General features: G+C 39.9%; 1 protein-coding gene across 2 annotated transcripts in view; it reads right to left on the minus strand.

Annotated features, from left to right (window-relative positions):
* mdga2a (MAM domain containing glycosylphosphatidylinositol anchor 2a) overlaps positions 1 to 23,957 on the minus strand; it is a 153,893-nt gene that overhangs the window by 68,614 nt on the left and 61,322 nt on the right. For both annotated transcript variants that reach the window (XM_030719301.1, XM_030719302.1), the window contains exons 3-6: positions 15,036 to 15,204; positions 10,721 to 10,917; positions 7,971 to 8,103; positions 1,349 to 1,621 (exon numbers count right to left, since the gene is read on the minus strand). In XM_030719301.1, coding sequence (XP_030575161.1) covers positions 1,349 to 1,621; positions 7,971 to 8,103; positions 10,721 to 10,917; positions 15,036 to 15,204 — 772 coding nt within the window. The remainder of the gene's footprint in view (positions 1 to 1,348; positions 1,622 to 7,970; positions 8,104 to 10,720; positions 10,918 to 15,035; positions 15,205 to 23,957) is intronic.

The raw sequence follows: 23,957 nt of genomic DNA on the forward strand, positions 1-23,957 counted from the left end.
CCTAATCATGTGATCATATTGTGCTGTGTGACTGGCTACTTGACCATCATTGACTGAAATGGAGAAAGGGGGGATTCCCATATCTAGCAACTGACCTCGGTCACCGAACAGCTGGCAGTAGCTGATAGTGAGAAACTGGGGAATGCCAAATTTCTAAATAAAGAGCCAGTCTGTTTATAGTAACATCAGTTCTTGGCTGCAGCCTCATTGATTAGCCTGTGACTTCTGATTGGCTGAGCATTGTCTAACATGCTGGTCAAGGATGACTCATAGCCATAAATAGTACAGACTATGTCTCATGATTAGGCAATATTAAAGCCATACCTACTGCTCAGCAATATTGCTCAAACGTAAACAACATCGTTGCCTAATGTTTATAGTGATGTTATATATATATGCATTGATAGCAGCAGCTTATGTAGTATGGGTGAATTATATAGTATAATTCCTGTACACACATGAGAATAATATGCTGTGAATACCTTGTAAGTATGTATTATATCTGTCTTATTGTCATAAGACTATAGAAATAGAACTTCCTTATGTAGTATACACTCTTGTACAAGACTGCAGTATGTACTTTCTCTAATTTGCTTAATTTTTTGTGTCTGTTCTAGGATGAGGTTACTGAAAGGTATTTGTAGAAATGTTAGAGATAATCACAGAATATCAATCTCTTACAGCATGCTTTAAATTGCTTTGATTTAATGAAGATTGTTAATATTGAAAACATATTTTTACTGGAATATAAATTCTATCTTTACCAACCCAGGGGTGACTAAAAGTATTTGGATAAAAGTTTAGGGCAAGGCCTCCAAATTAGAGCAAAAATAGTTTTGCAGAAAGTAGTAAGATGTCTGCTGAAGGGTTTTCTATTATAAGATGGGGCTGTAAAGTTATCCTTCTGCATTCAATGAGTTGTTCACATCCCTGTAGAGGAATTTTGGCCCACTCTTTTTTGCAAAATTGTTTTAATTCAGCCACACTTGAGGGTTTTTGAGCATAAACACCCTTTTAAGGTCCTGTCAAAGCATCTCAGTTGGATTTATCAATTGAGTCAAGCCACTGGCCTCTGCAACTTATGCTCTGACTGGCTGACTTGTTTTGTTTTTTTGTTGCTCTGACTGGCTATGCGCAGATCAGCTGGTTGTCGTGTTTGTGGTGTTCCAAGCACTTTGTTGCCAACAGGAAATTTGCAGAGTGCCCTCTGATGGACAAACTATGCGACATCAACACTAAAAGCATGATTTGATTTTCATTTATCGGTGGTTATAAATGCCAATACTGATATATTGGCAAATATTAATACTGGCCTGCATGTCATATTATCAGGCTCTAAGTGTCTTACCTCTGACCAGTATGGTGGTGGATTTCTTGGCGGGATTTCCGACGTTGTTGGACCCCAGACAGCTGTAGACACCTCCATCATCAATGGTAACAGCAGGAATGGTCAGTGTGCCCCCTTTGACGACACTCCTCTTTGGAAGTTCCTGGACTTCGGCTCTCATCCATTTTAGACTGGGACGAGGGTCTCCACCTGATGCCACGCATACCAAAGTGATTGTCTCCCCATGGTTCACCACCAGGGGGTCGTCCAGGAGGAGCCTGATAGATGGAGGAGCTGAAGGAAAAAGGGGAAGGGGGAGAAGTTAAGAAGGGAGAAAATGTCAAAACTCTGTTTATTACATAATTAATAAACTTTCTGACAGCTCAACAGTGAATTTTAGAATTATTGCTTGTGATTTGTATGTTTTTGACAATGGGGAAATCAAACTGACAATTTAAAAAGCTCCTCAGAGCTTCTTTATTTGGTTTTTCGCAAAAACTGTTAGAATTATAATACCAAAGAAAAACCAAACTACAATTGCAAGAAGAAACATAGTAAGACAATGCAGAAATACCTAAAGAACTTCAAAATTGTCTACATAATTTATAAACACACACAATTGATATGGTCCTTTATCCACATTAAGTTTGCCACATACATAAACAGATATTTTCAGTTGGTCAAATTTAGTGAATCATCATCCAATATGATAATTGGAGCAACAGTTCTTCAAACGTTTGTCTAGTCCTGTGTTGGTAAGACCAAAGATTCAGATTTATCAACTACTGACAGCTCTCTATAGTAGGTGAAAACTTGTTCCATCACCATTTCATGAGACTCATGCAACTTTGAATCCCTCTCTTGATTCCCTTATTTTAAACTCAACTCAGTAAATGGAGTTTCTTGTTGTGTCTGTGAGGGTGTCTCTGTCCCAGGAGTGCCTGTGTGTTGATGCAACTTCTTTAACCCTTATATATCAATTGTACTGCAGCAGCTAAATAATTGAAGGTCTTTCTTTGAAGTACCAAATCTCAGCTGAGATTAACTTATTTAATTACAAAACCCTAAGATAGTGACTAATTTCATAGTGTAAACTTCACTTGCTCTATCAAAAGCACACTCTGCTGAATCACCTGTAAATTATATTCATAGTATTTAATCATTGTATCTTTAGGCATTCACTAGCTTAGCACAGCTATTAGCTTAGTTCTTAGCTCTTAGTTCTTAGCTGAGTCACAAAGCATGGGTTCTTCACCTGTCCCTCTCGCACTTTCCTGCTCAGTGTGTCAAATGTTTGGCTACTCCTTAATGTTCTGTCTTTTTTAATTAATTATTAAAATTTTTAAAGATACATTCCTCTCATCCAAAAGATTTAAGTTAAGTAAGACTTAACCATTGGTGGGAAGTCCCAGGAATCTAACCCCTAGTGGGGTTGTCATCTTGGAGGTGGTCCCGAGAATCACTGACCAATCCTGTCATCATGTGAGTCATTACAGTCAGATGGGCCAAAGCGCGCATTCTTTGTGAAGTGATGCTTGTGGAATTGGACTTGATTGTGGTTGTGTATTCACTAAACAGTCTTTTTTTTTAACTTTATTGGACAGGCCAGTAATAGAGAATAGACAGAGCAAGGGGGAATGGCTCACAGAAGCCTCTTTCCCACCAACGGGGTTCCGGAGCCGGAGCCGTGAATTAAACCATTAGGCGGGTTTTCCACCGCCGAAGCACTTGGTGCTCGGCCGAAAAACGGGTTCAATTCCGGCCCCGCAAACTAGCTGGTCTGGCACCAGGAACCCGTGCCGAAAGCGGCAGAGGGGCGTGACTCTGCCGACTCAACATCAAGTTTTCTACCATATTACATGTGTATTACAGGAGAAAAGTGAAGCGATTTTCACGGCTGTGAATTAGGTTGGGCTCTAAGGCTGAACTTGCTGCTTTGTATCGGTTCATATCACAGATAAAAGGACACAAAGTGCGTACTTGTTGTCTTGCTCTAATCGCTGTCTGTGTTTACCTCTGTGCTGCACACAGATGCTGCAGTAGTTTGGTTTGGACCCTAAAACGTATTTGCAGCACAAGAAAGGAGAGCATGTTCTCCCACATTTGTGACCTTCGGCTTCCGTGTCCAGACGAGGACCCGCCCACGCTCATACGTAAAGGAGCAGTTCACAGAAACGCGGTGGGAACGCGGGCCCGTTCTTAAGCTTTTCGCCGGTTCATTGGGATCGGCGCGGGATCTTGCTCCGGCTCCGGAACCTCGGCGGTGGGAAAGTAGCAAGAGTGACCACAAACTAATGTACTCCTAGTGCCTGTCCCAGATTAATGGTAAGGTTGCATCAGGAAGGGCATCCGGTACAACATCTGTGCCAACATCTGTATGAATCCATCTGCTGTGTCAACCACTTGGGAAATAAGGAAAACAGCTGAAAGTACCATTATGTATAGTCAACTTTTACATGGCTAAACATGTATGGTTTGATACTAAAATAAATAATTGGTCAAGACTTGTTAATTTTGTCTCAAAAATGAAGTGTTACATTTTCTTATGAGAGTTGGCAGCCATTTTCAGTATGAAATTGCTAATGGGCTTTATCAGAAGAGTAATCATAAATGAGTTTATGTGCCAATTTTGGTACTTGTATCCACTTGTGAACAATTTTAACTGTAATGTTACATTATCTGTTGCACTAAAAGATGAGCAGATCCAAACCCACAACCCCCAGATGCAGGCTGTAACCCAATGTCCAAATCTTCATTCAGAGCTAGAGCTCACAAACAGATGGTGACTCAGTGAAGCAAACAACCGGAGAGGAAAGAAGAAACGGGTAAAAGTCTTACAACATAGACATCAGACAATCCTAATGAACAATGAGAAAAAGCAGGAAAGCTTTATGATGGAGGGCACTAAGAGTAGTGAGAAAACCAAAGACTGGAAGAAAATTTTACTTGAATGCATCAGTACAAGAGATTTCAGAATAAAACAGGAAATGAGCAAAATAATTATGGAGATTTTTGCATAGTTTGCAAACGTCCTCAGATGTGAGTTATTGCAGTCTGATGGCTGGCTGTTGTTATGAAAATGTTTGTTTCCAATAGGAAGGTTGTGCATAGCCTTCTGTTTAGTATGTGGCACGTACAATGGCTTTCACCTGGTAATGTCTTACTGTCAGTCTTTTTTGCAGTTTATTTCAGGGAAGTGAAAAACAATCTTCAAGACATTAATCAGAGCTGTAGATTCAATAGCTGAAGTTCCACAACTGGGCTTCCTGTCGTTCAGATACATCAGCAGGTCCCAGTCTTTGCAGCTAAAGTTGGCAACAGAGCAGTGAGCGCTGGAATGCCACAGTTTCCTGAAGTACACGTTGTCTTTCTGTATCTTTGTCTCTCTTCTCTGGCTTGTCACCCATTTCTTTTAGCTCTTTGTCTGTGGACTAATAAGCATCATAAACTGAAATGACCTGTGACGTCCTCGTAATAGCCCGTGGGGTGATCAGCCATTGCATTTAGTTGCTGAGTTTCCAGAAAGTGAGCCACACTCATGTAAAAAAAAAAAAACACATCTTAGTGGACAAAGTAAACCTGAATTCTGCTTTAAATACTGCATATAAAAATATGCCAGTTTTATTTGTTTCACCTTTACAAAAATGTCTTTCGAAACAGTGACTCAGTTCCCCCGATCTTTTCACATAATACATTGCTACTGTATGTGACACATGGATAAAAGTATCTTTTAAATACTTATTTACTTAATGCCTGTTATGCCAACTGGCATGTAGGGCACCAACATAGGCTCTCCACTCCTGCCTGCTTGGGGCTATTCTGTTGATGGTACCCCATACATGTTCCCATGTTTTCAGTTCTCCCTCCACTGTTCTTCACCAATGTGTTCTTTGGTCTACACCATTTTCTCTTTCCCTCTGGTGTCCATTGCAATGCTTTGTTTAACCCTTCTGAGGCCATGCCCTATCCACTTAATACATTTCACTGTGCATTGTACTGTGTATAACTGTGCATGTGACAAATAAACACACTATCTTACTTCCATCTCCTTCTCACAACTATCGTCCCCATGTTCTCCTGTTCGCAGTATTCAGCAGTTCTTCATTTGAAATCTTATTTGGCCAAAATATTCTCAGGATTCTTCCTAAGTTCTTCATGTGGAAGACTGATAGTTTGTTAGGGTCATCTTCTCTCATTCTCCAGCATTCTGATGACTATAGAAGGGTGGAAAGGATCCATCCATCCATCCATCCATCCATTCGCTTCCGCTTATCCTGGTCAGGGTCGCGGGGGGGCTGGAGCCTATCCCAGCTGTCACAGGGCGAGAGGCAGGGTACACCCTGAGCAGGTCGCCAGCCTGTCACAGGGCCAACACAGAGAGACGAACAACCTTGCACACTCACATTCACACCTATGGGCAATTTAGAATAGCCAATTAACCTAACCCCAGTAAGTGCATGTCTTTGGAATGTGGGAGGAAACCGGAGTACCCGGAGGAAACCCACGCAAGCACGGGGAGAACATGCAAACTCCACACAGAGAGAGGGAGAGGCCTGGGCCAAGGTGGAATCGAACCCAGGCCTTCCAGATGGTATTCTATCTGTGAGGCAACAGCGCTAACCACTGCGCCACCGTGCTGCCCGGGTGGAAAGGATGTAGCTCTAAAATAATTTCAGTTTGGTCTAAATATTGTATTACTGAGACTTCCAGACATTGTTGAGCATATTGAAGGCATATTTAGCTTTATTGAGTCTGTTCTTTATATCTTTATCTGCTCCTTCCTCACTTGTAACACTTGTGTTTCCAGACAGGTAAACTCCTCCGTTGTTTGTAAAACTTTGCCATTTATGGGTTCATAGTGTTTAAGGTGAATTCTTCTGGCTGACAGTCGGCCAATTTGTTGAGCAAAAATCACTGAGGTGCGATGATTTCTCCTGCATATGTTGGTAAGTATGGGACAATAATGCTAGATCATCTGCAAAATCGAGGTCTTCCAGAAATGAAAAGAGAGTCCAAGCAGTTCAAGCCTAGGTTGGTCATTTCATATGCAAGTGGATCTCATTTTTATATTTTTTTTATTCTTTGAAAGCTTTTAAATATCTTATCATGCTTAAATAATCCATAGTGATATAGCCCCCAGCTGCTGAAATGGAGTATAAAAGCTTTGTATTATGAAAGAAATGCTGCAAAACAACTCATTCCTTCCACTAGCTGCACAGGAGAAGCTGCAGAAAAGCAGCTAAATGCAGAAATAATAATGAGGGAGGTAAAAATAGCTGAGTCGACCTCTGTTAAGCTGACATCGTGTAAATCCCATCAGCCCCCGGGGTGGGGCGGCAGGATCTACTGTACAGGTCAGAGAGCTGCAGTTTGAGCTATGAGAGGAAAATAATTTATAATTTACATTCATGTGACTTTACACGCACAGGTACACAAACAGATTAGAATGCAGGAAAGCAAAAAGGTAGATTTAAAAATATAACAACAAAAGATTTGTGACTGCACAGACAGATAGAAGCAGACATTTAAACACACACACACACACACACACACACACACACACACACACACACACACACACACACACACACACGCGCGAATCACAAAAAAAGCAATGCTGTCAGAGCGGGTAAAAATTAATCTGTTACACTGTGAGTACTCTCATACTTCTGAGTAGAAAATCCAGCCCCCACAACCACGTGGCAACCTAAATGACAGAAAAATTAAGCTAACAACTTGAGACTGGCCCCAAAAGCAACTCACGTCTCAACGACATGTTTACAGCTTGGTACAAAAATCAATTTGGGTCTCTGGAGACAAAATTCATTTGTTTACAACTGTAAGGTCCATTTAGTTTTTATTATGCTTTATTGCGGCTTAAAATTAACTTATGGGTCACATGGCCTCATGTGATTGACAACAAGGTGACTAACTCTATGGTTAACTGCTCAAGGACTTTGTGTTCCAGGGTTGATGAGTGAAATTCTACCCCCCTATGTGATGCACCAAGGGTGCAACCAAGCTTTCCAGCACTCCCAAATAACTTAGCATTCTATACTCTTGTCCAAACAAGGTCACTTCAGGCTTCAACAAACATGAATGTGAGAGATGCTATTGATAAAAAAAAAAAAAGGGTTAAACTCTACTATATTAGAGAGAAAACCCAAACAATCAGACAACCCCCTACGAGCAAGCACTTGGCGACAGGTGGGAAGGAAAAACTCCCATTTAACAGATGGGAACAAACTAGGCTCATGGAGGAGCAGCCATCTGCCATGACCAGCCAGGGGTGAGGGGAAAAGAAGAAAGAAGAGGGAGACAGGACAAAAGACACACTATGGGAGAGTTTAGTAATGACTAGTGATTAAATGCAGAGGGGTGTATAAACACAGAGAAAGTGAAAAGAGGTGAGTGAAGAAGAAACACTCGGTGCAGCAGCCTAGGCCTATTGCAGTGTAACTAAGGGTGGGTTCAGGGTCACCTGATCCAGCCCTAACTATCAAAAAGGAAAGTAGTCACATCACCGTGACTATGTCCCTCTTTTATATACAGTCTATGTATAAAACTTTAAATTTTAAGATTCTGACTTGTTTTCAGGGTTAGGACAAGAAGTGTGTGTGTGTGTGTGTGTGTGTGTGTAGACCTGTTCTGTTGCTCAGAGTGAAGTGGGCGCTCTTGTCTTCGATGCCGCAGACGTTCCTGACAGAGGAGATGCAGGTGTAGTCAGCGTAATCCTGTGGACGAAGATTCTTCAGCTTCAAAATCTTTGTCTCGCCCTAAAACACAAACAGGCATAACATAACCTTATACCTGAAACTGTACCATATTTTTGGAATGAGGAATGGGTATTCAGATGATGGCAAAGATAAAATAAATGTTGTAAAACAGTATTATGTCCATCATCACAAACCATTTCTCTAATAATCTGGTAATTATGTTCAGGTCTTTTACTTATAATTTTAAAAAATTAAATAACTCCTTATAATTATAAGGAATTATATAACTATCTATAAATCTCCCTCAATCAACAAAATCTCTTTTTCTGTTTGATATTTGTCTTGCAGATAGTTGTGGACTCAACTTTACAAATTATGGGAAACATCTCTGAGCCTGACTTTTAACTGGAAAAAATATAATAATTACAGTAAACTGAAGGATGACAACACATCTTCCTTTCCTCCCTAATTTTTTTCCTTTTTTTTTCTTCTTCCTCCCTCTCTTCCTCCCCTTGTCTCCACCTTACTGCCAAATCTCTCTTATCTCCTCTGGCAGCCTCCACGCTGCCTTCCGCCTCACGGACAGATGAGATGAGATTAGATGACATTTAAATGGGATGTTTGCGCAAAGATGGCAGCCAATTTTTTGGCTGTGGAGGAAGAGGAGGAGGAGATAAGCTCCTCATTACAGCCCATGAGATGCAAGGGGGGAGGGGTTAACCAGTTCATGAGCTCTGGGCTGAAGGCATTACAGGCGACAGCGTTCAAATCTGGCGTGAATGTTATCTCTGCTGCGGTATTACACGGCCCGCTAACTAGCTGCCTGATTGGCTGGCTTCCCTTTGCTCCAAATTAAATCTAAACCTCGGCCAAAGGGGGAAAAAAGGCAAATCTGGACTCTCCATCTGCAGAGGTTTTTAATCCTCAAGAGGCAGAGGATGAGGCTTAAACTATGACTTTCCCAACTGTTGAACTCACGAATGGAGGATTCACAAAGAATATTTACATTCAAAATTAGAATCAGAATCTGGTTTATCTGGCGAAGCTTTTCTTTCTTTCTTTCTTTCTTTCTTATATTTTTGCAAACAAGCTTTCAGTACATTCTCAGAAGACATAAGAAAAAGTTCACAGATATATGGAAGAAAAAAAGCATTAGAGAGCGAAGGTTCTGAGAGTTTGCAGTTCAAGATCATAATAAAAAAAGTAAAACAAAGTTTTTTTCCCCATCATTCCAATAAACACATTTTTGTTCATGAGCAGGGCAGGGGGTTGTAAAAATCAGCCGTGGTTTGGATGTCTGTGTGAGGCTAAAATTGGACAAAAACTTTCAACTATATTTGGCCACAGAAGAGAGCTGCGCAAATAAACCAAAAACCAAAACCAAAAAAACATGCAAGCAAACAAAGAAGCCTCCCTCACAGGAATCATACTGTTTTAAACTGGAACTAAAGACTTTTAGTGATGAAACTCTGTGGCTGACTATCAGCAGGAGAGGGTGAAAACAGAAAATTAAGAATAATTATTTGCTGTAGTCTCACAGTTAAATTACTGAATACTGCAAGCAGCAAAGTGTCCCAATTTATATGGAGAGGTATTTATAGCTGAGTTCATTTCTTTCTAAACACATTTCTTGCTGCAGATTATTAAAACAAAACTGAAGTTGTAGAAGATGCAGTTCAGGAAAATAATATTGTAAAGTTTGCATCTGTGCGGTGCTCGAGTGTTCATCTGTAATTTGGGTACAGCTGAGAGCTGAGCAATAAAGCATTCCTCAAATCATACTGTGTTAAACTTAAAGTAGGCTTCAGCTCAGCAGGTAGAGCAGGTCATCTACCAATCGGAAGGTCGGTGGTTTAATTTCTGGCTGCTCCAGTCTGCATGCCAAAGTATCCTTGGGCAAGAGACTGAACCCCAAGTTGCTCTCTGATGTGTTCACTGGAGTGTGAATGTTAGATAGAAAGCATTCAGGTGTAGAAAATAGTGCTCGCGCAAATGAGGCGTGTTGTATAAAGAGCAGGTCACCTGCACTATATAAGAACCAGTCCACTGATCATGCTTTGTCCTCAGTGAAAGGCTGACTGTGTGAACCACGTCTCAATCACAACAACTTTCTCAGAACCTTATTAAGAAGCACAAAGCTACACAGGCATTTCTGAAGACCTGGGTGTTAATCATTTGACAATAAAAACAATTTGTCTTCAGATGAAGGTAATTCAGTGCTTTTGCCATGTTCCCTGCAAAAATCCAAAAAAACCCAGCACCCTGAAAGAGGTGAACAAGATCCCAAAGGGTAACAGCAAAACATCTTCGACTAGCTAAAATCTAGCCCGAAATGTCCTGAATAAGAATGAAGTTAACATGATGACAATATCAAGGAAACAGCTTCTGTTTAGAAAGCATTGTCTCTCAACTTTGTAGAAGATCACCTTTCATGAAACATCTGGGACAATATTGTGAAGTTTTGTGATAACTGCACAATGCTTTGTGTGAAGGAAACAGCCTAATCCCCACTGTGGAGTATGGTGGAGGGAGCATCATTGTTTGAGGCTGCTTCGCTGTCTTGGGAACAATGAAAAATTGTATCAATAAAATTTTTCAGGAGAGTGTCAGGGCTGCAATCCATGAACTAAAGTTTAGGGCACAAAATGCAAAAGTAAATCAAAACGTGTCTCCTCACCTGTGTGAAGAATGGCTCATAGATCTCCACCCCAGTGTCTGAGCCCTGCGAGAGCACCTCCCTGCCTCTCCTCCAGGTGTAGTGGACAGGAGGGTTGGAGTTGGCTACGCAGCGAAGGAACACCGTCCGCTCAAAGTAGAACTGCTCCTTTGCTTCACCGACACTCTGATGCACTGTTATTGTTGGGTCATCCAGGTCTGAGGAAGAGGAGAGGAGAAAGGAGTGGAAGAAGAGGTGGAGGAGGCGAAGGAAGAGGAGGAGGCGTTAGAAAAGGAGGGGGGGGTGAAGGAAGCAAAGAGTGACAGAGCATTAAAAGGGATGAGGAGAAGAGGAGCAGAAGTAGAGGGGGAAAATAGGTTGAACATTTGGAGAAAGATGAAGAGGAAGACAAGAAGTGAGGGGATGAGGAAGAAGAAGAGAGAAGAGGAGGAAGGGAGACAGGCAGAAGAGGAAGAGAACCAGGTAAAGTATATTAAAGACGATGCATTATGATTCATTGTCAGTGTTCACCTACATGTAAGCTAACATTAAGTAAGCAGTGATTTGAATGGAGTTTGGTAATTAAGATGGAAAAAGCTCATCCAGTTTAGTAAACAGATTACGGTACACCTGTTTCCCGACATGTAGTCTGGGCAGCATTTACAGTCATGTTCACATTACAAGAAAATCACAATTCTGCATAATCTTTGTGCAAACTTTGTGTACATGTAAGTGATATTGAGCACTTACATGTCACTGTTTATCTATATGAGGACATGCAGAACCAGATTTCTCCTGTGTTCACATGATCCAAACCAGGACAAAACTCAGTGTTAGCTTTACTTAAAGATCTCATAGTGCCACACCAAGAAGTCAGCTCACTGTCCCTTTAAGCATCTCAAACACTAACAGACTAAACTCTGTAACAAAGTATAATATCAGTCATCAGAGCCTGAAGGCCACTTCACTGTACAGCCATTTACTACCCACTGAATTTATTTACTTTCTGAATATATGCAGCCCTGCAGATCTTCATTGAATCCCTGCAGAGGCAGTTTGTTTCCTTCTGTGGAGTCTGAATTTACAGTTTCTCCTATTTTCCAAACAGTGGGGTCAGTTTTCCTGTGGTTGTTATAATTACTGCAGAGCCCAGGGCTTCTAATGTGTATGGAAACACAGCAAGCTCCCTGATCAGCTGACTGCAGCTGGCCAATTGTGCTCCACAGTCTTAATGAGTGTGGTTATGAAGAGTTGCCACAGGCAGAAGGGCTAATGGTTACTAATCCACTTCACACAGAGCAACGTCAAACTCTAAAAAATGGCCAATGCAGTTACACACAGGCCAAAACAATCTGCTACCACAACCTGCTAATGCAGCCTGTACAGTGATGCTGCACTGCCTGCAGGTTAAGGTGTGGTGAAGGAAATCATTCATCTGGCCTCTTGCTGCAGTTAACTTTGTGTAAAAGCCTCTGTGCCTTAAAGGCAGCACTCTGCTGCGATACATTGAGGTACCACTTAAATCCCTGTAATCCCAGTAAGAAACATCCTCCAGGATATTATGGCTTTTATACAACAACACTCAGCATACAGGTATTCTTTTCTCCTTATTTTTGTTATTTTGGAGGAAACATTACAAGAAGGAAATCATCATACCAAAACACCCAGAGGATGCTGCTTCTTCTACTGAGATTACTGGGTTTTTACCACATAGCGGCTGGAACAATGAAAATGAAGATGAAATATCTGCAGAGAAAATCCTCCGTTCTTATGGTTCCTGTGAGATACTGTGAGCCAGCTCACTGTAGGGCACCTCAGCCACAGCTGCCCAAAACAGTTTGATACATTGCTTCGCACATACATGCTCAAGCCACGAGTTACACGATTAGCAACAGAAAGCATCAACACATGTGATGAAGAGACATGTAGGTCAGGAGGAGCTTTTAATACCATCAGCAGGAAGATACAGATTGCTCTTTAATCCAGACATTCATCAGCTAGTCTGCACCTCAGAGCAGGACCATTAACAAAAACACTGCCACGCTCAGATAAGAAGAGCAAATTTATGGCATGTGTAAGTTAAAGAGCTTTTCTTTAATTAATTAGTCTGATGAAAAGTTCATTTTTGTTTTTGCACAATAGAAATATTTTGCTTTTTTGACCATTTTTCTTGCTTGACTTATGAAATAATACAGCTTATGGTAATTATGCTAATTTTTATTAAAGTAAAAAAGGCATTTTTAACATATAGTACCAGTCAAAAGTTTGGACACGTGTCCAAACTTTTGACTGGTACTATATGTGCAGTATTGTGCAAAAGTCTTGAGCCCACCCTCATTTCTTTATATTTTGCTTGTACCCAACCATATTTAGCTGAATGGCTTTTTATTTGTTATGCTACTTTTTTAGAAAACAGCAGTGGTAGTAGAGTTCAGGTAGCTGTTCTGTACTGTGTTGGCACATGGCATTGAAGATAACAGTGGAGGAATCATGTCCTTAAACGTAGTTACAGCGCTTTCAGAAAGACTTCTACTGTAATTAAAATGATTCCCCACTGCTGTGTAATTCATTATTGTAAATTTAAATGTTGTTAAGAAATAATCAGACAAGAGAGAGTTTTCAGGGAATACTGTTAAATGTTCAGTTTCTGTTCAGCCATATGTCAGGACAAGATCTAAAGTGTGATTAAAGAGGTGGGTGGGCTCATTTACATTTTGAGAGAAGCCAAATAGCCAATAGATAGAAACTCTAAATAAGGGCCAGGTGGTTAAAAGATAACAACAAATAAAACTGTTTCTTTAGTTTTCCAATTAGGACAGACAAGGCTAAGAGTCAGGCTTTCAACTCAATTAAAATTCTGTCTGGGTCGTTGGTTTATTAATGAGCTGGAGTGGAAGGTTGCTGCGACTCCTCCTCCTCGGCTGTGTTTCGATGATTCTGACAGTATGATTTGGGGCTGTTGGTTCATTTAAACTATTATATTCATCCTGCTCTAACCAGGTTTCTTTAAGGCAGAATAAAGTTACTGTGGTCTAGGGGTGTGCGATATATATCGTCTATGATAATATCGTAACTGCCGTGTTAATAATGTGCGAGCTGACACTATTGAGTATGTTAATGACTGGGAAAAAACAACAACAATCAAACGCCTTGGCTCCACGAGTTCACTACTTTATGCCTTAGAATAGGCTTCTGTGCGTGTGCATTGAGAGTGCCTGTGCTGTGTGCTAGCATAGGTGTCAAAACAACACACCTAAAGCTGGAAATGAGTGAACACACTGCACCAGGGGAAGAAATTCAGATATCGCCAGGCTTGCAGTCTACCGCCTTAGATTTAATTCCTAGGCGAGGAGGTGGTTTGGATTTGAAAAGACTGACATTCCTCAAAAGTTGGCAGTAATGTTGGAGGAATCCCCCTGGACAGCCTCTTTTTCGATTTTTTTTTTCATTCTGTCAAGTCTTCCAAATTGAGCAATTGCTTTTGAAAAACTAGCTGAAGTTTTTCTATTTACATCTGTCATGCCCAGGACACTCTTGAAAAAGAGATTTTAATCTCAATGTGTTTTTCGTGGTTAAATAAAATAAAATAAAAATAAAAGTTAACGTGTCAAGTCTTATATTTTTACTAGCTTGCCCTTCTCTTACGAACACATTTTTAAATAATGCAAAATATCGTTTATTATTGTTATTGCAAAAATTACAGAAAATATCAAGATATTATTTTTTGTCAATATCGCACACCCCTACTGTGGTCCTGTTCTTTGGAACAAGCTGCCTGGTGACCTGAGAACAATGACATCTGTGCTGAGATTCAAAAACAGACTCAAAATCTTTTTGTTTACACAGAGCTACACTCAATACCTCTGTGTGTGCATGTCTGCGTGTTTTAAGTTTTGTTTTAATGTTTTCACTGCCCTAAGGCATTGTAAATGTACATAGTGTTTTATGTTTTTATCTTCTGTTTAGCACGTTCAATTCTGTGTAAAAAACCAAAAGAGACACAGAAGGCAAAGCAAGTGGGTCTGCACCCTTCATGTACCGAATAGGCGGAGTCTGCACTATATTGGTGCAACCACATGGTTGATAGAAACACAACAGGGCAATTCTTGATGCCTGGCAATCTAAAATTAACTAATCAGTTTATATGCCACCTGTGGCATCACTATTTTATCAACGATGATTGCCTCTATAAATCTTTGTCACCCTGACAGAACAAGGCTTACACAGAAAAAAAATATTCAGTATCAACAACAGTCATCTGGCTATCAGTGAAATTATCCAAATACAGGTATTTGTCCAGAATTTCAGAATTTGTATCTGTTGTTTGTGTTCTTACAGTAGACATCTACTCGTATGGAACGGATAGCGGGGGATCCCAATCCATTCTCAGCCTTGCAGTAGTAACGCCCTCCCTGGTGTCGGTTGATGTTTTCGATCCTCAGAGTTTCGTTATGCAGTGAGGAGTCACGGTCTGATGCTCCACCAGCAGTCTTAGTCCAACGGATCTGCACAGGACAGTGGAAGATTATTACTATATATATTTCACATTATGTACATTTTTAGCGACTGTGGACATGTTAGTGTAGATGGAGCAGTGTCTAGTCTAGCCTTTTGGCCAGATTTATCCTTGTTCTGTCCACACTATGTGCTCTTTCTCCCAATGACTGTAAAAAACATAGATGAACCAACAGCTCCTCAAAGGTGAACCCAAAACATTGATATCACCCCCTTGTGTCGGGCTGCAGCATAGATCATAGACCTCACCCCCTCCATGTTAGTGGATGAGACCAGTGTCAAACTAAAGCAAAAAATTTCACCCTTGTCTCATTTTTCCATAAGGAAGTGCTTCTTCCCACACTTGGTGTAGGTTTATGCAGTAACGGAGCAAGTCACACTGCTTTCGTTCCCAGTGGTGGGTTGCCATATTACAAGAAAAAAAATCCTCTGTGGCACACAAAACTATTCACTTCATCCATATGCAGTCACAGACCTCTTCATTACAAAAAAGAGATCTGTAAAGTTGAACCACACATTTATTTCTTACATTCTCTCCATAACTTACTTTCTCTTCACTTTCACAATTCATTTTCAGTTACATCAGGGTGATTTTTCAGAAAGTCCATCCCAATCTGAAAATTTAAAAGGTTGAATGCACCACATAGTCCCTTGTTTTTCCAATAGTATGTTTGGCATGGTTCATGAGAACTTGCAGTTGATCTTCAAGAGTTAATGTTTTTAAGTCTCTTCTCATGTATATATGGTGTGACGTGACTGATGGGTGAAAGTTCAGAGCGAGAACTCTGAAGAGGTGTGCAGCAGGAGGAGAGCGAGTCTCACAGCAGGTGTGCTTGTGACTATTCTGGAGTATATCAGAGAGAAAGGGTGTAAGAGTGGGTTGTACAGCTCTAAAAATAAAAAAATAAACTACGTGTCAGACAAAGCTTTATTATGGCATGCCAGCAGAAAGTAATAAATGTTTTAGAAAAACTTAAAAAGCACAATGAGTAAAGTTACAGACATAGTTTGTAGGCTTCCCTCCAGTAAAAATATGTTGAGCTTTTCGTGTGATAAAGGAGAGCCCTGTCATCATCAAAAATTAAGCTCATGTCTCCTGAGGCGCCTGGTTCATTGTAGACCTGCAGCCGAAGCCCATGCATTAAAGTGATGGCCATAATTGTCACTGAGCACTGTGGTGAACTAAAAGCAAGCCGTTTATTTAGCTAATAACTGGAGAACAAAGGTGAAACATAAAATACAAAAGGAAACTGAAAACCTCAATTACAGAAACCTGAAGTAAGAATAAACACTGGGGCTGGAGCATACTGAGGAAAGAAGAACAGACAATGGACAAAGGGAGACTGAGGTAATAAATATACAGGAGGGTGATTATGGGTGTGGAGCTTGAAAAAGAGCGACTGGACCTCTTTTTGTTTCTTGAAGATGTTTCACCTCTCATCCAAAAGGCTTCTTCAGTTCTCGAACTGAAGAAGCCTTTTGGATGAAACTATTATGACCTGGATGACTGCGAACCTACACAGACATGGGACAGTTTGGGAAGACGAGACACAGGTGAACCGAATCACAGCAGACGAGACACAGGAAGTAAAACTAAAGGTGAAGCATAAGGAACAACAACCCTCAACTTGTAAGTCCACCATTTTGTCATGACCTTATTTCTTTAGTACATTTGAGTTTGCCATGATTAGTGGATCGAATTCTGGACTTTGAAGAAAATACATGTATGTAGAAGGATTCAATTCAATTCAATTTTAGAACATGTTTGCCATCAGTTTTATTTGTTGGGAACTTAAGAAAAGTGCTGATTGGAGTTTTCCCAGGTAGGCTTTAGAGGTGTTTCTCCTTTGTTTTGCATCAGTTTTTTCACATTCTCATAGTGCTGTGGTTTTGTGGTTAGTGTCACTCTCCGGACAGCTGTCTTGTAGGAATGTTTGGGGTTGCCTGCTTGGAGATTGCCTAAAACTTGCCAGAAGCCACATGAAGGCTAGGGATAAAATGTTAGCTAGTGGTTGGGTAGACGGAATATTCTGCAGGTCCATTGTTACCATCATTTTGGTTCTGCTTGTGTACTCCCAGTCTTTGTTCTCGTTGGTGTTCTGTGTCATCCTGTGATACACCTTCAGTTGTAGCTTTTGTTGACTCGTCTTCTTTGAGCTTGTTAGAGAAGTGTACCAAAGAACAGCTACTGAAACTAGCTGAATACTATGGTGTTGACGTTGTCGTCTGTATCCATACAGCTGACATTAAAGCTATTTTGGCAAAAGGACTGGTTATTAAACAAGTTCTGGATGAGGAACCTTGTTCAGGTTTACAGCCATTTCCAGTGGTTACTCCTCTGTTGACTGCTGGGCTTACTTTTGAGCAGCTTGCTTTTGTTGCAGTTGGAGAGTGAAAGAGCTAAGCTAATAGCTTTGGAAAGGCTAAAACAAGACCATAAAACTGAGAGGGAGAAAATGAAATCAAGCTAGAAAAAAGGAAATTAGAATGATAAATAATATAATGAATAATAGATAAATATAGAATGATAAATAATATAATAATTAATTTCAGCAACAAAAACTGGATTTGGCAAACAAAAGTATATTTGTAGGAAATGTTTCACCTGAGGAAGAGGTCTCATCAATGCCAACTGGGAATATCTGTGTTCAAAAGCTCTAAAGTTGTGGTTGTGGTCTATCACCTGCCTGCCATCATATCATGTGTTAAATGAGCTTTTCTTTAGTTTCTTTATTTTATTTTTTGGATTTACAACACACAAATGCATCTTAGCACTCATGCACATCCTACACTACTGGTCTTACTGATTTGCATACCTCATTAGTTTTGAATTTAAGTTATTTAAGTTTGCTTAATACATTACCTTCCTAAAATGCTGAACAGTTTTCCAGCCTTTTGTCATGGCCTCACGAGCCAGATTGTCACACAAAAAACATTTATCCAAATTTAGTGTTTTATTTTCCTATATTGAATGTTTTTGTGGTAAAGCTGAAAAGACTGTTCAGACTCAATTAAACAATGTAAAACATGATTTGGAATTCACAGTATTTTTAAATTTTTCAGACAGCTCAATTTCATTACTATGTGTTTTTTAGTAGTTTTGGATAGATTCCTTATTTAGCTCTCTTTTGTCCCCCCTGGTTCTAAGCTAAATTAAACATCTATATATTAACTTCATCAGCAGATTTTACACTCTGATTCTCTCTTTCAGTCCCACCTGCTCCATCATCCAGCCCTCCCCCTCTCTGTCCCACGACACAGTCCTCCCACATGCTGATTGCTCTGATGCCAGCTGGAGTGAAACTGACTTTTTATTGCCTGTTAGTGCAGACAGACGGTTAACAACCTCAAAATAGTGAATTAATGAGCTAAAAATACTCTGTCCATAGATCCTGGATCAGTGTGATGACACGCAGTCTAATTACCACAGCATCACTGTAGTTGCATCATTTACAACACTGCTACCTCTTACTATATTTGCAGGCATAGAGCAATGTTGATCTTGGGTCTTTTGTGACTTTCTTTGTATACATGACACTTAACACTCTTTAAGGTACTTGTACATAAAACCCAGTGTAGATAACACAACCTAAATTGTGTGTGTGTATACACACAGAGGCACAAATATGCATAGGCAGTCTATTTGCCAGACTTATAAAGATGTGCATATGCATGGTCCTATTTTTTTTTTTTTTTATAGATCTCCATCCATCTCTTTTCTTATCTAGGTCTGGGTCATGGGGGCAGCAGTCTAGGCAGATATGCCCAGACCTCCCTCTCCCCAGCCACCTCCTCCAGCTCTTCTGGTGGTACACAGAGAGACATAATCTCTCCAGCAAGTCCTAGATCTGCCCCAGGGTCTCCTCTCAATTTGACATGCCTCACCAGGAGCTGTTAAATGTTTTAACTAAATAAAGGGAAATTTTACACACCTGCATAAGCCTGATTTTTAGCAACCTGATTTTCAGTTCATCATTTGGATATAAACACAGACCACAATGCACATGTAATCTTCTGCTAATTTTGAAAATTGAACTTTCAAACAGGTGATTCATTTTAAAAGGGCAACTTTTAACCCATATCCAAAATAGGGTAGATCTGAGTAGTTCTGGTGCCGGAAAGTACTCTAACAGCAAATAAAACTGAAGTTCAAAAACAAGACTGGCTGGAAGGTGTCTGATTTTATAATTCAGCTTATGAATGATAAATTGCATAAATTAAAACAGGTTTGCAGAGCCTGGTCTCACTCCCAACTCTTCACATAAGGACTCCTTTTGAGCACACTTAGGTCGCCTTAAGCTTAATTTTGAACCTGCTGGTTTAGCATTGTGAATGTTAACGTTTCTAAGCCTAAACAAACAACTTTAAAAACAGTAACTACACAAAGAGTAAAAACAACATGAACTGCAAGAACAAAGCTCCCATAGGTCCAAATATGACCATTTAAATAGGCAATTGCTATCATTTCGAAGATATATATCTTATCAATTTTACATTGTTTAGATGAGATTTAATCATACATTGTCAGCTTGTCCTATCTGTTTATGGTTGTAACAATCTAGAAATCAGAATGTTATATCTAGATGGGACATGGAGAAATCTCAGTTTCATCAATTACCGACAATATTATGACATCTACAGTATTGTGCAAATGTCTTGAGCCACCCCTCATTTCTTTATATTTTGTTTTTTTAAAAATGAGCAGGAGCAGAAAAAAATAACAGTTTGTACAATTTGAACAAGCTGGAAAGTCAATATTTGGTGTGACCGTTTTTATTCTTAAACAGCCTGAACTCTCTGAGGCAGCTCTCCTGTCATTTCTTTAAGCAGTCTTCAGGAATAGTTCTCCAGGCTTCTTGAAGGACATTCAAAGCTCTTCTTTGGATGTTGACTGCCTTTGGTTCTGTTCTCTGTCAGAATGAGCCCTCACTTCATTTCATGTCCATTGTGTAATTTTTCTATCCAGGTATTCTTTATTGCATTGGCAGTGTGTTATGACAGCCACCCTTCCACTGAGACCTAAAGAACCTGAAGATACCTTTTGAAAATGGGTTCTGTGCTAAGTTGTCTGTTATGCGCGAAAGCATGACACTGGTTCATACCTTGAGTTAGTTGCCATTTTTATGCTTGAATGATTCATAGGTCAGTGTCAAGTCGTGAAACAAACAAAACATAAATTCAGGTACAAGGACTTGACTGAAAATGAGTGAAAAACATGTCTATACAGAAACTGCACTGTACTGTTCTACATTGGTTTCATCACTTGGTTACATGTTTGTTCATTGATGCCTCCACAACTAAAATTATTTAACAATGTAGGGAAAAATTAGAGAAGAAGCAAAGGTCATGCGTTTTATTAGTGAAAGTTTTATGAGTCACAGTACTGTCATCAACATACTGTGAAAGAAAATAAAAATAATGTGCAATATTTTAATATACTTTAAAATACATGACATTACTCTACATTACTCTATACTAAAGATTTCCTGCTACTGGGAAGGTCAAATAAAGGGTCCAAGTAGAGGTCAACCAGAGGTAGTATCATAAGATTTGAAATTTGTTAATTGGCTTTCATACTTGTAAGTTTCCAATTCACACAAACCCAGTTTCATCAAAATTAGCGGAATAGTTTAGGAAGACTGGCTGTCTCAAAATTGGCACCTATCGTCATTTGGAGACATTTTGCCAAAATTATGGAATCAAAATCTATTTTAGTCGTTTCTGCTTTCAATTAAAAAACATTTGGTCTTAGAACTGACCATGTAGCACATCATGAAAACTAGAGCCATCCAATAATTTTAAGCAGTGTTCTCAGTTTCAGTGCCCCAAAGTTAGCAAAGTTTGACCACATTTATTTTGGAAGAATTTCAGCTATGGACCACATGGAGCTACTCTTCCAAACTTACAAGTTTAATTTAGTTTTATGTCTCATCTCATTTCATTTCTACAGCACTGTATCAGCTTTGACTTGTTCCAAAACAAAACAACACGTATGTACTCATAGTCCAAAATATAAGGCAGAACGTGCAGTGAGAATGTATATTCTTCCTTTACAAATAGCATAAGGGGACACTGATATTTTGTCTCATGTCAAGAAATCTTACCAAGTGTTATGTCACTTGATTATAGTCTGAATCTTTCCAAAGCAAGTGAAATAATCTGCCAGTGCAGTAAGATAATTACACTTGGTAAGATTTTGTGAAATAAGACAAAATATCTAGTTTTTAGACAAAACAAGTTTAATAATCGTACACATTCAGCTCTTGCTTAGTATATCACTCTTAAAACAAGATCAAAAATACTTTTTGGCTGAATATAAGATTGTGAGACTTAGTTTTTGCAGTGCAGTTTTGATTCTCAGAACCAAACAATGAAAAGAACGCCCCACTGATGTTGACCCTAGCTTGTTTAGAGGTTACATTCTTGTTTCTCCAGGCAGGCTTCACATGATAAAATTGCCTTTCTTGTTAATTTCAACTGCTTTTGTCCTGCCAACATAAACAAATTTGCTAACTGCCCACAGTAGTAGACACTATTTTGGAGTAGATGACGTCAGCCACTTTATTCAGACTCTCAGATATAGTTTTAACTGACAATTTATCTTATAACCTAACCTTACTCCACATTCATCCAGCATGTTCACAACTAACTGTCCAGCCTAACCTTGCTTGCTCACTAATGTTAATTCTTGCAAAATACTAACTGATCACAAGTTAGATCGCTTTTTGTTTTGTGTGCTTATGTGAAGTTCATGCTGGAGCCTATGTTTTGCTGCATCCAGTTATTTTTATGTCAAGGGGCATGTAAACCTAAGTGTTTTTGTCAGCTGAAAGCCCCGGGCACTCATCTGAAAACACCCCGCTTGGAGCGGTTTAGAGTGCTTTGGAGGTGCAGAGTTTTTTTGTTTTTTTCTTTTGTTTTCTTCCTCAGTTGAAACATTTTGGATAATATGATATGGAATATCCATGAAATAAATGTTTTGGAATTCCCTACATAACTGGTAGACCCACAGGGAAAAACATGTTCCTCCAAGCATTAATATTTCATATCAATATTGTGGTCATTTGGGGATCTCACCTGGTACAGGTGGTAATAACTTCTTCAGTGTTATTTAGCACTTGTGTAAGTGAGAGTGCCATGGTCCCCCTGTACTCAGGTTCTGACCTGCCTTCTTCTCTTCTCTTCTCCTCTACCTGATCTGTCTCTCCTTTCGCTATTGTGTGTGTGTGTGTGTGTGTGAACGTGAGTATTAACTCTGCTTACCCCTCCCAAAAGTAAATGTGCTGCCCCAGTTTCCACCAACACACCAGATCCTAATCAACCATCTCCAGCAGTGTATAATCCTGGTTCTCTTCTCCTTACTGGATTCTGAGATAGTTTCAGGTCAGCTTATTGACCCGTTGACCTTTTGACCCATGCTCTGTACTTAGCTAACCTGACCTCCTAACTGTTCACTGATTCTGTCCTGTTTTACCTGCCACAAAGAAATACTCATCTGTGGACTTGGAGAGGCCTTGCCTGCACCAGAGCCTGTGGAGAAAAAAACTGAATCATTCCCTCTAACTACATCTGTGGAAAACAGAAGTCTTACCTGCAATTCCACCTGTGAAATTAACCACAATCAACCAGCATCTGCAACTTGTGAGAACAGTGAACTCTTACCTGTCATATGACCTTGAAGTCAATCCTATAAAAAGACTTGAAAACCACTGTTTGAATATCAGTAACATTCCAAAAAGCTGCAAATTTGTACCTGTTCTGAATTCAAAAGTGTTAAAGTCTTTGAACCTTTCCAGATGAGTCCAGCTTTTGAATCTTTTACACTAATTGCAACAGAACAATCCTGTCACAACATGGACTCAGGAATGCTGATTCAGTACAAAGAGCTTGCGAATCAAGGATTCCTTCTAGGAAAGCATAATCAAGCACTATGAGCATTATCTAAGCAGAACCAGGCATCTCAGGAGCAGCTGTAATATCCTGGCAGTATGATGCAGACTATAATGAATCATTTAATTCAGTCAACTCTTCCACGCCAGTGTCAGGGGTTCCTTCTCCAGTGCAATCTTATTTGATCGACTTACTCATAAAGATTGTACTTGCACCTGGTCTGCAAAAATTCACATTAGCCTTTGATTATTCATTGATTCCCGATGAGCCTTCCAATTGGCTGCTGAGGATGTGGCAGGGGCAACTAGTGTTGCAGATTATTCTGCAGATTTCCACAGAGTGGCTGCAGACAATGGTTGGGATGACAAAGTTTTAAGAGGTGTTTTGTCACAGTTTGAATGATCAGATAAAAAAAAGATTGATTTGAGTATTTACCAAGCACTGGAGCATGAACCTGAGACAAGAGGCAGCATGGATCTCTTCCTGTGCTCTCATGACCTTGGTCACATAGCTTTGGATTTAGTGTCTGATCTACCACCTTCTTACGCCAATGCTGTTAGATTTACCAAAGTAGACAGGTTTTGTATAGCAGCTCATTTTGTGCTTCTCACTAAATTTTCAACAGCATTTCAGATTACAGAAATCTTTGTTCAGCATGTGTTCTGGCTTCATGATGTACCCTCCAACATAGGCTCTGATCGGCACCCTTAATTCACCTCGCAGGCTTGGAAAGCATTTTGTACTGCTTTGGGCATTCAAAAGCTTGTCCTCTGGTTTCCATCTCCAGACTAATGGCCAGACTGAACACCTAAATCAAGAGCTGAAAGCTGCTCTTCGCTAGTTAGTAGTTAAT

This window comes from Archocentrus centrarchus, chromosome 22, assembly GCF_007364275.1.
Source record: "Archocentrus centrarchus isolate MPI-CPG fArcCen1 chromosome 22, fArcCen1, whole genome shotgun sequence".
In the NCBI taxonomy this organism is placed as follows: Eukaryota; Metazoa; Chordata; class Actinopteri; order Cichliformes; family Cichlidae; genus Archocentrus; species Archocentrus centrarchus.